The following is a 15,655-nucleotide window of genomic DNA, read 5'->3' as shown; positions in this document are numbered from 1 at the left end:
CCGCTCTCCCGGCCGTGCCGAGTCGGGGGTGCGAATCCCGGAGCTTGTAGTCCCGCTGCGTGTGTCTGGGAAATCCGGGCCGCCGCCTGGGCCGGAGCAGCATGCAGGGGAACTAGTAGTCTGTTTTTGTATGTCGGCACATCTGTAAGGTAGTCTTGGCTCCTTGTGTTCCGACCGCAACTTGATACCCAAGGATAGCTGCACAAGTTTGGCTAAAATGGGTTCAGTTTTCTTCTCCTGCCGCAAAGGGCTGTGCTTTAGGCGCCAGCCCAGGAATTATTTACAAAACTAACATCACTTTTAGACCAAAATGTTTGACGACATGAGCCAACACTGGAAAAACTTAAGTACTTACTTTCATAGTTGAGTGAAAGGCTGAGCTATGCAACTCCTAACAGCAGGTATCTAGTCTTATTTTGTATATTGGAGGAAGGAAGCAGGTAAATTCAACCACGTGGGTTAGTCTTTTGTGTTGGTTTGTTTTTTTTTTTATTTATATATGTACTTTACTCACATGTGTGTGAGGAGCAATAGTAGGGAGGGCTAAACCAGAGGCAGTTAGTTGCATAATCAGAACTACATTTTGGGTGCATCCAGTAATGAGGTTTTGTGATTTGACTTGAACACCTGGATTTGGAGGGGGTTTGGGGTTGTTTGGTTTTTCGACGGTTTTGTGGTGGGTTTGGTTTTTTTCTTAATTACCTTACTACTCTATCTTGTGGAAGGAATTTATGTTCACGTTCTGCATTTCTCTGGTGCTCTGTGTTTTTTCTGAGGACAAGTCTGCTGCCTTGATGCCATCACCAAAGAATGGTAATATTAGCAACTCACCTGGGAGCAAGGTGTTGCTTTTCTCTTCCTTTGCTTCTTAGCACTGTATGCTTTTGTGAAATTCCAAATACCCTTCATCTCGATGACTGTCATTCCTTGATGAATAGAGTTTGCTTGTGTGCATGTCTTTTTTAAAGTATTGTCTTTTATAAATTCAGGTGTTGGATTACCATGGGTGTAAAATAAGCGACCCATACTGCTGGCTTGAAGATCCCGATAGTGAACAGACGAAGGTAACCTTTCTTTGAGCGGGAATGGCTGTTTTGACACGGTTCTCTTTTATAGACTAGGTGCATGGGTACTCTGTTTTTGAAGGACCTGCCAATACTTTTTGAAAATTTACATAGTGAGTGTAGGTGTAGTTCTTGTGATATCTTATGGCACCAACAGCAATGCCATTATTTTGTACCTTTGTGTTAATGGGGGAAAGACTGGAGCACTTGGTATAACCTAGATCACACAATTTGGAAGACTAAGGCCTTCTTTATCTTGCACCTGTTTTTCTTAGACAATTTGAATGCTCAAGGTGGTGGTGTCACGCTGAAGTGAAACACTGATTTTAGAGCGCTTTATCCACTGTCCTAAGTACATCTAAAATTGCTGTAATAAAATAATTAAGAAAGGGTAGAAAGTAAACTTCTTTGGCTTGCTTTCTTCATACAGTGACAAAGCATTTTTTTTTGAACCCTTTTTTTGAGGGGAAAAAAAGAAAATCCAAAACAAAAAAACCACAACGTTTTCCTCCTGAAGTTAGGCTTTGTTAGTGGCTTTTATTACAGATTGCAGATGTTGCAGTGTTTTCAGCGTGCAGTCTGGTGTAGCTAGATTGTACTGCTGGAACTCGTCTTTTGCTGAGAAAGAATCCTGAAAAATAATAAAGTATGACTGTGAGCCAGTACCTCTGATATTCATGGCATAGGGAGTTGCAGGGGTGATGGCCAGGAAGTGGTAGGTGGCAGTGTGGAGGGGATTTCCTCTGTAATGGCTAATAACTTCGTGATAACTGTAGTTCCAGATCTAAAACACTGGCATCTATCTAGTATGCATGATTGTGTCAGAAAGATGATGGAGGGCAGGATCTCCATTTAAAAGTATCCTGCAGGGTGGCTTTCCATTAGTGAGATTCCTTCTAGGTTCTCTCATGCATGTGCTTACATAATACATCTTGATGAGCTGGAGGATGGTTGAATAGAACTTACTGTAACTGTCAAGAGCAAGATAAAATGTGTACAGTTAGGATCCCATTCCCTGCTTTCTATCAGCATATATATAACGACTCATGGATTAAAAAGGTTTATTTGGGATCAGTTTTTAGTGAAAAACTCTGCCATGGACATTAACATTGAAAATTAGATATTTAGTAAGTTGGGAGTATTTTGATTTTTTTGATTCTGGCATCCTTAAGAAACGGTACACATAGGTGAGTTTTGTGCCAAATTCAGAGGGATATATGTGTGTGGGGAGGTATGGTTATGTCTTTCTTTTGTAGGTGCCTTACAAATACCTATTAAAGTGGTTTTCAGGATCCTATGGAAGAGTTGGGATTGAGAAAATGCCAAGACCTGACTTATTGTATCCCTGTGTTCAGTACTCTTGCCACATACTGTGAACAGGTTGGGTGAGAACAGTTGGAGGAGGGTGAATCTCATTCTCCAGAGGTTGTAGTTTATATAGGAAAATAAGGAATGGGGGTTTATAACATCCTCATAAAAATGCAGCAGCCCAGACACAGGAGGTCACATTGGTGGAATGAAAACACTGTTAAATCTTACTTGCCTACATTCTACGTGCCTTGGCAGAATTTTGCAGTCCAGTAGTAGTATGATGCAAAGAGTGGAGACAGTCCTTGTGCGTATAAGTATGTGAGTATGTCATCTTTTTCCGAAGTTCCAGGAGTTACTGAACAAAGGGAATTCAAGTATTTTGCTGTTCTACCTCTGTCATAAAGAGGTCAGAAAAAAAAATCTTGAAGTGCTAAACTCCTTTCATCTGCATTATCACTCACTTCTTTGTGCTGTGCAGCAGAGGTTGCTGATGGCCGCTCCTTCTTGCTAGCTTTTCGTAATAGTTTTATCTCCAAGTTCTTGAGATAGTTTGCAGGACTCCTGCAGAATAGCCATTCTGTACCTACCAGATCAAAGAATAACCAGACACTGGTATAGAGGTAACTGAATGACTGTGCAGGCTTTAGAGAGAATTTGGAGCGTGCTTTATATACTTTTCAAGCCTTCAAGTCACTGACCTTGAGACCTGTGTCCTTCCCATTCTTCCTCCAAGTTGCTTGCTCTCTTTATGCACTCCTTAATATCCCAACCTCCATTTGTTTTGGGGAAAAGTAAAAATATCCTTTGTACACCTCCGACAATAGGCTACCTTTAATTTTCTACGTATTAAGTACAGAACTAGAAGAAGAATTCCTTGGGCATCCACGCGCATCTGTAGTGAAAGAGCCCTTATTCGGTTCCTGTTTACAACATGCTTGCTTGATTTGAGTATGTATAACAGTGAAAATTCTGGTTTATGCCAAGAGTGAAGACTGAACGCCATTCATTTATTAAGTTAGGAATCTTTTCTTACATGCAAGCAGTCAAAATTATTCAGTGTGTGCTGTTGAGTAGATACACAAATATGTTGGAATTCTACTTTTCTAGACTTAGCAGAAATAGTCATGTCAAGCATTGGTGTGGTCATAGAAAATAAATGGGTAGCCCTCACTTTGTTTCTGTGTTGATGTGAGTCAGTGAAACATAAAGTTTACTATTGAAGCATGGAGAAAGAAGCACAGGCAAGTGAGATTGGTTTTAACTCTGGAATTTTCATGGTAGTTTCACCTGATGTCCACTGTAGGGTTAACAGGACTGGGACTGAAAGAAATTATCCACAACAGCTATGAGTGTAAAGAATCATACTCATTTTTTCTGTGGCTAGTCCAAATGATCTTGTGGGCTCTGCTAGTTAGAAGCTTACAAACAAATGAACATAGAAAGGTGGGATTTTTTTTGTTACTGGTTTAATCAGGTATTTTTGCAGTGAGAGTAGAGTGCAGATGGTACTGTACCTGATCCACTGTAGTTTGCAGGTTTCCATTAAGTCAGGTGGCTCTGTGGTTTCTCTCTACCCTCCCTCCTCCTTCTTGCACTGACTTGAATGTTTCCGTCCCTCCTTTGCATAGGTATAGCCATCACAAGGTGATATTCTGGAGGGGAAGCCTTTGGTGGATTAGTTTTCTGTTGGTGCACATGCTTAATCTAAGTCACCCCAAGACCATGTGATAGTTGGATCTAAGATGGTTCAGGAATGGGATCTTTCCTCTTCTAGCAACCCGCAGCCTACTTTAATTAGGTGAAAGTCAAATAGGTCTAGAAACTTTTCAGCCAGGTCGCCAAGATGATCTTGTTCCATATGTGTGGTATTATGAACAGGTGTATGTTTGGATTGGAATTGAAACTCTCAAAACTACAGTTATATGGATTTGTAGTTATAATTGACCAGTGTTTCATTCACATGTTTTGATAAATTTCCTATTGCACTTTAAATTTTTCTTTGCTAAAGTAAATGCTAAGAGGCAAGCCACCAGAAATCTGCTTAGTTTTATTTTGTAATACTTAAAAAAGGGTATGTGCCTTCTTGTAGGACTTGCATTGAACTACCTTTTACTGGGAAGACATATATATGAAGACTTTGGGGGTAACTATTAAAGAAACTGTAAATGCTTTATAGATTAATAACAAGGACTGGTAATGTTAAAACATTTTCTACCCTAAGACTTCTTGAAAAGTATACTGTGAGTGGAAATCATTATCTTGTTGAGAGAATAGCTTAGTGGCATGTAGAAAGCTGATAGGTTGTAACAAAGCAGGGTTAAAAATTTTGTGGCATGTGGTTTAGTTATGAAATTTGGTTATACTTTTTTGAAAAATAACAATTGGCCTGCTCAAGTAATGGCCAAACACTTCAGCCTCGAGTAGACCATCTCTACTCTTAGCACAACACTTCAGAAATTCTTTTGCTTTTCAAATTACCTTAGTTTCTGAGACACCCATAAGCATTACTTGGACCCTTATTCTGTCCTTTCTCCTGCTAGCAAATTCTGTCCTGGTTCAAGGCTTATGATAGATTGTCAGATGCAGATTTCTACAGGTAAAGTAGGAATCTTTCTCTATAGGCTCATGAAGATGTACAGAGAGTTACTGTTAGCCCTGTAGCCTGGGTGGCATCTGTTTAGCCCAGCGTGGTGGATGGAATTGTTTACTGTGAGCATTTCTGCTGACAACAGCTGCTCCTGTACTTTACCTAGAGCAGTATTTCAATTATGTATTGCTTTTTGAACATGAGTGCAACCTTGTATTCAAAGATGTAAGAACAGTGAGTTTCCAAACTGGACTGGATTCTTCTCAGTGGAACTCTTTCAAAAATCTGTAATTCTATCTCCTTTTTTAGATAGCAATGGCATTCCCTTTTACAAATAGTCTTGGAGTCTTTGGTGCATGCTGAGTGGAAATGGGAAAAATATATTAAATCCCTGTAAAAGCAAAATTACTAGTGATTCAGTTGTAAGTGCAATAGTATGTAAGCATGGTCTTGGGCAACAAATGCTTGTAAAGAAAAGTTTTTGTCTCCTCTTTGAATAACAGTAATGAAAGCAGATGTGGTAAGATGTGACTATGGAGTTAAAAGTGAGTAACACACAGTTCCAGTATGCTCTTTGCAGGAACGTTACCATTTTGGTCAAGTTATTGATAGATGAAACAAAGATGTGTGGCAGTTTCTGTCCACTAAATGCAACTGAAAAGTGCTTTTGCCCATCCAGAACAATGGATGGATTTATACATGTTTTTATAAGACATCTTTTCTCTGAAAATGTCACAGCACTTTGAATAGTTAGTTTATTTGTGTAGCATGCACTGGCTAGATTTTTGTGTATGTGGTCTTTGAAATTCACGTGTTTCCATTTAGAGAAAACAGATTCAGATACACATAATTCTTGGGTAGATTTGATGAAGTTCTTTCATCATCTGATGGGGCGGGGGGGAAACTGTTATAGTGGTACAGTGTGGAGGCGACCACTGGGATGTGCTGTGCTGCCGTGCTGGGTGTTAAAACTGTCTATGCCAGTAAGATCCTCAAAGGGAGAACAGAAGCAAAAATTGGCCTTCTCTTGGTAGTACATTCACCTCTTTTCTTCCTTTTTCTCAGGGGATCAATTCCTGACTCGATCCTCACTGATGTATAGAGTCTAATTTTGAGTAAAGGTCCAGAAGTCATGGTTGTTAGCCTTCTGTATCTGTTCCTTTTCAGTGCTGTAGTGCTTGCTTTCTTGTGTCATCCCTGAGTGGTGACTTGCATGTAACCAGCCCACGTGTTCTTGAACTAATATGTTTCAGCACTTAGCCAAGTGCTTTTAGGGCATTACTAATTCTGCACTCACATGTTTAAAGCTTATCAGTTTCTGTATGCTTTGTTAGGCATGAACAAATACCTCTCAAGTGGAGACTGACCATAATTAATGTACTTTCTCCTTTACCTTTTGGCCTGACAAGTCTCTGAAAGCATAGCTTGGCAGGTAATGCAGCTTTTGGCTATGCAGTCCTATGGCAGCGAGGCAAATAGGGCAAGTAGAGACACTCTCCCTCCCATGCTTACTTCTTGCCAGGTGAAATGTCTGTAAAATGCTACTGAGAGAGTTTTATGTTCTATTTTTTCCTCTTTTTCATCTGAAGAATTAATAAATGAGTAAACGTTGATAGCAATTGGTAAATGTGTGCCAGGGACTGTTTGTACAGCAGCTGGCTTTTCTGAAGAACTGTGAAACACAAGTTGTGGAATATGGATTATAGCCCTGCTGCTCCTGTGGGTCATGGCCTGTGGTGAAGTGTAGCTCAGATGTTATCATGCCTTGATCTGCTTGCTGCATGACAGATTCAGGACAGGTAGAAACAATAGCCTCTTTCAAAGCAACTGGGGAAGAGACCTGCATAAGCAAAGAGATGAGTGGACATCTGGAGACGCAGGCTGGAGGCGAGAGGCTGGGGTCCGAGAGTGATACTGCAGCCATCATTGCGCCGTCTGGCTGTGAATTACAGCCACGCATACTGTGTCCTGTCCTTCCTACTCGATGTTAGAGACAGAAAAGCCTGCATGTCTGCTTCTTAGCAGCTGTGGTTCACCTGAAGACGCTTAGGTATTAATTCTATGTTAATGTACTGTGCTATAAATAGGGATGGTGAAACACCAACAGAGCACCAGTTTTTCCATGCATGCCATGGGAGTGGCAGCCTCTAACAAACAGCTGGAGTGGTAATGGTTTTGGCCACTGTTGTTAAGTGTTTGTGATTGGAAGGTGGAGTGTTCTGAAGAAACCAGACTCCCCAAAGTTCTCAGAGATTAGGTATTATGCCTTTTGTAACTAAGAACTGATCTGTGGACAATATTTGGCCTTTCCAAGAAGTAGTGGCTGGGACTAATCCTCTGTGTTATGTTAATAGAATTAACAGATGGTGCACATGACATTTTGTATTATCTTCCAGCCTTTCACAGCTCCTGAAATGATAGTGCTGTCTATGGGCAAAAGGGTCTCTGTTCTTTATCCATTTCCTAATTTATTTATCGTAGAGTATTGGAGTATCGTATATTTGTGGTGAAGTAAGGTACTTCCTAGGTATATACTGTAAGTTAGCTTTTCTATGCCGTTTAGGCAAATATAAGGAGAGTTTTTAAAAGCATGAGGTTTGGGTTTTTTTTTTAGAAGGGATGTCTTTGGCCAAACCACTGGTTACCCCAGTGTGTGCCCTGCAGAGGTGTTATGCAAGATACAAGATCAGTCTTATTACAGTATTGTGGCATAATGCAAATAAATATGTAAGACTCTTCAGGTGTGACTCTACACAACCTATGTGGGGAGGGGAAGATGTCTGTGATGCATTGCTTCAGAAAATAGTGTTTTCTGTAGGAAAGATGCATTTCTGCTTGAGTTCATATATTTTGCGGGGGGATTGTTTTCTTTCAGGCATTTGTGGAGGCTCAGAACAAGCTTACAGTACCCTTTCTCGAGCAGTGTCCTGTCAGAGGACTGTTCAAAGAACGAATGACTGAACTCTACGATTATCCTAAGTACAGTTGCCACTTCAAGAAGGGAAAAAGGTATGTGAGGAATGTCTTTGTAGGTGGTGATGAATGTGAAGCAAGTCAAAAGCAACTACTAGTTAGGAAAACAAATTATAAATTGTATTTTTATTTATTCCTTTATAGTTGGGAAGTAGGAAAAGTAAGTCAATGTTAATATATATGGTTGCATGATGCAGAGCACAAGATGCTTGACTGTCTCCAATTTCCAGTCGTATTATCTTCTTGTGCTTTTGTCGTCTTTTTATAGGAAGAACTGTGAGTTTATCAAAACTCAGACAACTTTGTAGGATAACTGTTGTAAAAGTAAAAGTTTGGGGAGTTCCTTTCAGGGTTGGTCACTGTCAGTATAGTTGAAGGCTCCTCATCCTGAAAACGGCACAAGTCTGTTATGAGCATGTTGTTCTAAATATTTACTAAAATACTGCTCCTATGCTGGACATACTTTGAGCAGCTGGTGGAATTTTTGTTTAGTCATAGCCAGTGAAAAGCAGTGGAAATTCCCTTGTGAAAAACGGCTCCTGTGTCTGCAGGGGATAGGGGAAAAATCATTTGGAGGATTTAACGCAACAGATGCAAAAAGATCTGTCTTCTAAGAAATAAAGAAATCCTGCTATATTCCAATACCTAGTCTACTTGTATCCCTGTTTTAATGCTGTGGCTAGGTAAAGAGATGGTGCTTATGTGGCTTACCTAAGGTCTGGAGACTGCAGCTGCTACTCAATTTTATGTGACCTCTTTCAGAAACACTAGCAATCTCCTAGAGAAAGAGAGTAAAGCGATGAAAATGCTGATTAACTTAGTGACATCTAAAGATTGTTTTAGCAGTTGAAAAAGAGGTATTGTGAACAACCAGCCATTCTTAATCATGGGAAACACAAATAGTCTTTTTCAGTATTTTCAATTTGTTTGATTGTTGGGTGAGCACTCAGATGTGCCAGGTATGTTTTCACTGTCATCCACAGGAAAGAGCAGAAAATGTCTCATTGCCTTCAGATTTCTGCACAGATACTAAGGGAGATCTGCTACTCTTTAGTTATCTGTCCTATGCTGTGTGGAAGGTGTGGATACTTGTTACTAAGGGAGGGAAAGTCTGTACTACATGGGTTTTTTTGAAAGTATATTGTGGGGAGTGAACCCAAGCTGATGTTGATTTAAGTTGTCAATATATAGAGGTGTGGGATTTAAGCCCAGAAGCAGTGGGGCTGTTTAGTACAGTGCTGCATCCGGGGAATTAAGCCTTATTGAGCGAGTCAGGCAAAGCTTGTTAGTTTGTATGTGATGCTCATGCAGATGTAGCTATGCTGAATCTGATTCTGGAGCAGGCCTGGTTAGTGACTGCTCTGGATTCTCTGACCCATTCCCCCTGTGCAGTGCAAACACGCCTGGGTGTGGTTATCTTCAATGCTGATAAGGCTTGATGTTGCAGAAGTGCTCATGGCAGTGATGAATATAGTCTCCACTAGAGATAAAAAGTCTTAATTTGTTGCAGCTGACTGTCCTCCAGGAAGAACATTTATGCCAGGATCTTCATGTGCTTTAATTTAGGACACTTTACTTTGATTTTAATAGATGTCTTTTTAGTTTTTCTGAGTGTTACTCTATTTCTTGGTACGTGCTGAACTTAAATCACAGTGATTTAAAAATCATACCAAAAAACATATATTATGGTGTTTGAGGGGATCAAGAGGGCTCTACCAAGTTAAGTAACACTTAGTATGGGGTGAGGGGAGGAACTATTCTATTTGAAGAACTATCTAAACTTCCCATGACACTTAGAAATTCTTAAATTTAATTACTCCAGTTTTCTGCCAAAGAATAGCCGCTAAAGGACAGTGTCTGAAGAGCTGTGCTGTAGAATCTGCAGAAAGGAAGAGTGCTCAGGGAGGTGCTGTGCCTGTTACACTGTTTGGCCTTTGCTTCCCAGCTTATTACCCAGCATTACAGAGGTGAAATTGGCTAGAAAATGCATGGTCAAATGTAAAATTATGTATCTTTTTCTTCTGTTTCTTTGAATCTTTTGATTTTGTCACTCACTGAACATTCATGTTAATATTTGAACATATTACTAGTTCATATTGTTAGCCAGGCCTTTGTGAGTGTAGTTCCCCCTTCTGGGTTTACCGGGTTCCCAAAGCTTGTATCCAAGTACTGGACAGTCTTAGGGAATGTGTGAACTTATGTTTAGGTTTGAACATTACCTCATAAATTCCCCTGTTCCCCCAGGTGAAGCTGCTGTTTGATTTGTTAAGCCACAGGTTTGTGTAGTAAAACTCAAAAGTCCTATGAAGGAAGAAAAGTGTAGTATCTATGAATTGCATAGAATACAGTTATTAATTTCTTTGTGCTCTGTGAAGATGTGAAGAGTATCCCTCACTAAAGAGAATTCTGTAATTCTCTGTTCCTACAACTTTTTCAAACCACAGAGTTTTACGGACATCGGGAAATACAGATGAAACAATTTCAGTTCTGTTTCATTTGAACATCTGTCTGCCACCTGATACAGATTGAAAGCAGCTATATGAATGACAAAGCTTAGAACGTAGGGGGTGGGAACCTGTGGCAATACTTGTAACAGAGAAACACTAAGGCTGCCAGAGCTGTTTAGCACAGACAGTTATGTAGAGTTTATAGTACACTTAGCTTTGTTTGAAACACACTGTGGCAAATGCAGCTTTTCTTCTTAGAAGATGTTTTGGATGCATCCTACAGTATCCTCTATACAATCTATATCACATTGGGATGAGATTCCTCTCATTTTTAGAGTCTTGAAATTGGTGTCTGGCCTTCCTCTGTACTAAGGGGGAGAGAAAGGCACCCACAGAGGATGGTTAAATCCCTGATGGCCACAGGAGAAATCATGATTCCTACTCTACTGTGAAGCTTGTCTTTCTGTTATATATTTATCTGTCTTTTATTCACTTCATGACAATCTCATACAAGTTTTTCTCGCTTGCCTAACTGAAAATCTGAGTTCTTCCTACTTATTTTATCCTCTTGTGTTCTTTTAGGTATTTTCACTTCTACAATACAGGACTGCAGAACCAGCGAGTTTTATATGTACAAGACTCCTTGGATGCCGATGCCAAAGTTTTTCTTGATCCAAATAAGCTTTCTGATGATGGCACTGTGGCTTTACGAGGTTAGTAAGACTGCAGTTCCTACTGAATAAGTCTGGGTCTTCAGCAGAAGTGGGAAATGGTTTCCAGCTCTTCACCTATACAAGTATGGCTAGAGAGGCTTGTTTTAATCAAAGTAGTCACTAATCCTCTTAAAATTGTATTTTGTATCTTTAACACAAGCCAGCAAGTTGAAGTGAGAGACTGTGAAGGAACATAGCATTAACTTTTATGAGAATCACAAAATACTTGTGTTCACTAGGGCTTTAATTTGTGTTAGCTGTCCATTTTCCCACTCCCTATTGACTTATTGTAGAAGCAAGACTCTTGGACTTAGAAGTCCTTTAAGTCTGTTCAAGGCCAGTTAATAAAAACAGAGGACAGAATTAGTGGATGCTTCTTTAAGTGTGAAAGCTAGTTGAAAAGTATCAATACGGCTTTTTTTAGTGAGAAGTTCTGCCTTAAACTATGGCTATAAGGAATTGGGTTCATATAATCTTTCTGTATTTCTACAAAGCTTATGACAAAGTCTTTTTCCAAATGCACTTAGAGAAACAACAGCCATGGAACAAGACAGGAAACTCCTGGTGTTGATAAATAATTGATTTAAAGGCAGGGACAGGAATAACTGATCGGCTCCCAAAGTGGAAATCACCAGTAGAGTTCTGTCAGAGATTATGCTAGGACTTGCACTGTTCAATATGTTCATATATATTAGAAAAAGGAGTGAGCAGTGAGGTGGCAGAGTTTGGCGATGATACAAAGTTATTTCAGGTAAAGGCTGAAGAATGACTGAAGAGCTGCAGGAAGACCTTAGTGATAGTGAGTGGGCAATACATTAACAGGTAAAAGTCTCTGTGCAGATAAATTAAGTGATGCACAGGGGACAAACAATCCTAACCTCATTTGTAGAGGAATGGATGGAATGAACTCTGAGCTGACCATGACCGTTTGGGAACAATTCTTGGGCTATAATAAATAGTTCCATGAAAATGTCAGCCTTGGTAGCAGCCGAACCAGCACATCAAATGTCAGAAATGATTAAGAAGGAAATAGAGAACAAAACAGAAAATACCATTACATTAGCAACTCAGGGGTTTATACAGTAGCGTTGAATATTAAATATAGTTCCCGTCCCCTCAGCTCAAAGGGGAAATACAGTTCAGAGGAGGGCAGTAGGAACAATCAAAGGTACGGAGCAAAGGTCAGGAACAATTTAGTCTGCCCAGATCAATCAGCTTGGAAAAGGGGCAATTTAGCAGGGATATAATAGAGGTCTACAGAATCATTTGTGGCATGCAGTAGCATGGAGAGAGTGAATAGGGGTTGGTTAGTCGACATTTTTTCTATTACAAGAATGAGGGGGTATCAAATGAAGGCAGTGCGAGTCGAGTCCAAAGCAAACAAAAGAAGGTGGTGGTTCATACCAGAAGAAATAGATTTATAGAACCCCTTACCAATGGATGTTGGTGGTGCAAAAAACTTACTGTGGGTTTAAAGGGAAGCTGGACAAGGTCAAGGAGGAGGGAAGCATTGAAGATTATTAACCAACTGCTTCATGGAAGAGAAGTCTTCTAAGCTAAAACTGGTCAGAGGTTGTAAGACTATTTGTGGGAAATACTACATGTGCTTGCATTCTCCTTACTCTTGTAGGCATCTCCTTGTGACTACTTCTGAGGACAACTAGGTGGAATCTTGTTCTGAATCAGAATGGCCACTCTTATGTTCTTATGGGGGAGAATATGTTAGAGTGGCACAGTGGAGTCTCTCAAATGTATGATTTCTGTGAAATGCAACTTTTTTGTGTGTTTTTTTCAGTAGTTACTTTCAGGTCTGTACAGGCCTATGATAATTCAGTCTCTTCACTTGAATTGATTTGCAAGCGTGAATTTGATCCTTATCAACTATGATGGAAGCTCTTCTGAATTTTTTCCAGAATCATGTTTTCCTCACAGTTTGGATAAAGCAACATATATATCAGAGGTCTTAGCTGAGAATACTGGTGATTAATCCATTTGTGTGGTAGTGGCAAATTTTTCCAGTGACTTCAGTTTTCATGGCGTTGCAGGGTCTAGTTTTCATTGACTCCTATACTGCAGTGGTGTTTGCTTTATTTCAGGGTGCATTGCTTGCATCTCAATTTCTATTGCCTTCTTTGGTACTGTTTCTCTCTTAAAATCTCACTTTAAGTTCTCTACCTGTGTGCCTTTTCAGTCTCCACCTCTTCCCTCCAAACTCAAGGAAGTAGAAGAATCTCAATCATAATTCAGATGTTAGGCATAAGCGATGTTACTGAACATACTTACTGAGTATGCATGCCTAAACTCAGATCTGTGAACTACTTGAGAAGTCCACAGAGACTAGAAAGGTGCTGCGAATCCCAAATGATAGCAGATGTAGTTGCTTGCACTGTCTTTTAGAAAATAAACCCTCTTCTCTCAGCGTTCGGTGAACACAGTTCTTTTAACTACTTTCCCAATTTCACAACTCTTTCATTGGGATTTGGCTAGTGTGTAGTAAATAATAAAAAGCTGTGTGGCAAAATAGCAAACACTTTTTTGATAATAGTGATTCCTTGTGCTGGTTCTTACTTCATCTTGTTTGGTTCCAATTTCCTAGGTTATGCATTCAGTGAAGATGGTGAATACTTTGCATACGGCCTGAGTTCTAGTGGCTCTGATTGGGTTACTATCAAGTTTATGAAAGTAGAAGGTCCTGAGGATCTTCCAGATACACTGGAGAGAGTTAAATTCAGTTGCATGGCATGGACCCATGATGGAAAAGGCATGTTCTATAACTGCTATCCAAAACAAGATGGAAAAAGTGATGGTAAGTATGGCTGTACTAATTGCATGCTATAGAGAAGCAAAATGACCTTTTCAGTAAATTGGTGCAACAAATAATTACCTCTACTAGTTTATACTGAAATAACTAGCTATACTAGTTAATAAAAGGAAATAGTAACTGTTTGAACAGGTTTGCAATGTTTGAGATTTTATTTTGTTGTGGAAGGGGGTGTTTGGTGGGGAACGGTTGTAGGCTGGAACCATTCGTAGTTCTCTCTGCTGAATTACTCTTCTATTTTACATGCAAAGGGATACAGAAGTTTCTAAACGTTTTATTTGGTTGTTGTTGGATTTCTTTGAGAACTGATTGATTTAAATATCTGCAATTCTCTAGGCACTGAGACCTCCACTAATCTGCACCAAAAGCTGCATTATCATGTATTAGGAACTAACCAGTCAGAAGATATCCTGTGTGCTGAATTTCCCGATGAACCAAAATGGATGGGTGGAGCTGAGGTATGATAAACACCCTGAAGCTTGTCATCATTATGTTTGGTTTTTCAGATTCTAACAACTGGTAGTAGGTATAAAGTGGAAAACATTTTGTTAAGAGAATGCTTTTTATTAGTGTTGCAGAGCTGACCATTGAACTAAGAATCATTGATTAAGAATTGCTGAAAATAAGACTGTCTAGTTTGTTTTAAATCAGTCCTCAAGCCTGTAATGACACAATCACATACCCTTTTTCTTCACTGAGGGCATTCTGCCTGATGCACATTCCAGGACAGAGAAGGATCATTTGATAGACAGTGTGTCACTGTTCTTGTTTCTTCTTAGTCAGTGTTGAGCCCTAGCATTCACTTTCTGCACAAAAAGCTTATTCCAGTGATAAGCATGTCTGGATATTCCCTGCCATGTATTTATTTTGTTTATTTTCGTGATGTCTTTCCTGAAAATGAAATATGTCTATTCTACTTACTTGAAGAATGGAGACATAGAGGTTAAAATCTATTAATACTGTGTGTGGAGTTGGTTTTTTTACAACAAGTTTTATCAGCACAAGTATGGTGTGGACTGTGTTATTGGAGATGGAACAAGTGACTGCTGGAATTGATTTCTTCAGCTTATTTTATTGAACTACTACTACTACTATATTGTACAAAGTCCCAGTGAACCAAAATGATGGGTAACCATGCTCTGTTCTTCCCTATGTGAATGATTCAAAAGACCCTAAGTTTTGTAATTAATGTGTGTTTTATTCCTCATGTTAGATTTAAGTGTTTGATTGAGTCCACTGTTCTAAGTGCTGTTGGAGTGTACTGGTGGTTATTCTGTTTATCAGGGAACTGATGTTTTTCCAGTGGATAAAAACCTGTTGTAATTCTTTGTACTTTCCTAGCTACTATGTTTAATCAGTACATTTTGTTTCTATACAGGGTCTCTTTTGGTCTGACACTTCTGATAAATATGAATTGTTTTTACCCTGATTTGGGGTATTCAGTTCCTAGAACTACTTTTCCATGAGAGTACCTCTTTTAAAAATTTGATCATCAGTCTGTGCTCACTTTTCAATACATCAGCCCATGAAAACGTTGGAGGTTTCTTTTCTGTGGGCTGCCAGAAAAGAAAGGTTCTTTCAAAGAATTTGAACAGCGGGATTCAAAATGAGACAGTGAGTGAGAATGTGAAAGGCTCCCCAGCAAAGTGACCACACTGAGCTTTCTCTATACAAATCAGACTTATCTGTAGGTTCTGTGTATAAACAGAACCTTTTCATAGAATCATAGAATCATTAAG

The 15,655-nt window shown here is 39.5% G+C and overlaps 1 protein-coding gene across 1 annotated transcript; it reads left to right on the top strand.

The window, feature by feature from the left end:
• Window positions 1-989: 989 nt before the first annotated feature.
• Window positions 990-14,374, top strand: LOC104084338 (prolyl endopeptidase-like; the record flags this gene model as incomplete). The annotated part of the gene is made up of 5 exons (XM_009588129.1): window positions 990-1,064; window positions 7,838-7,971; window positions 10,965-11,095; window positions 13,692-13,901; window positions 14,253-14,374. Coding segments are annotated over 5 exons (672 nt in total), but the record flags the coding sequence as incomplete, so codon positions are not given.
• Between the last annotated feature and the right edge of the window lie 1,281 nt (window positions 14,375-15,655).

The sequence above is a fragment of the Fulmarus glacialis genome, unplaced genomic scaffold (genome assembly GCF_000690835.1).
Source record: "Fulmarus glacialis isolate BGI_N327 unplaced genomic scaffold, ASM69083v1 scaffold48881, whole genome shotgun sequence".
Taxonomy (NCBI): domain Eukaryota; kingdom Metazoa; phylum Chordata; class Aves; order Procellariiformes; family Procellariidae; genus Fulmarus; species Fulmarus glacialis.
The sequence above is the reverse complement of the archived record's forward strand: the minus strand, read 5'-3'. Positions and strand labels throughout refer to the sequence as shown.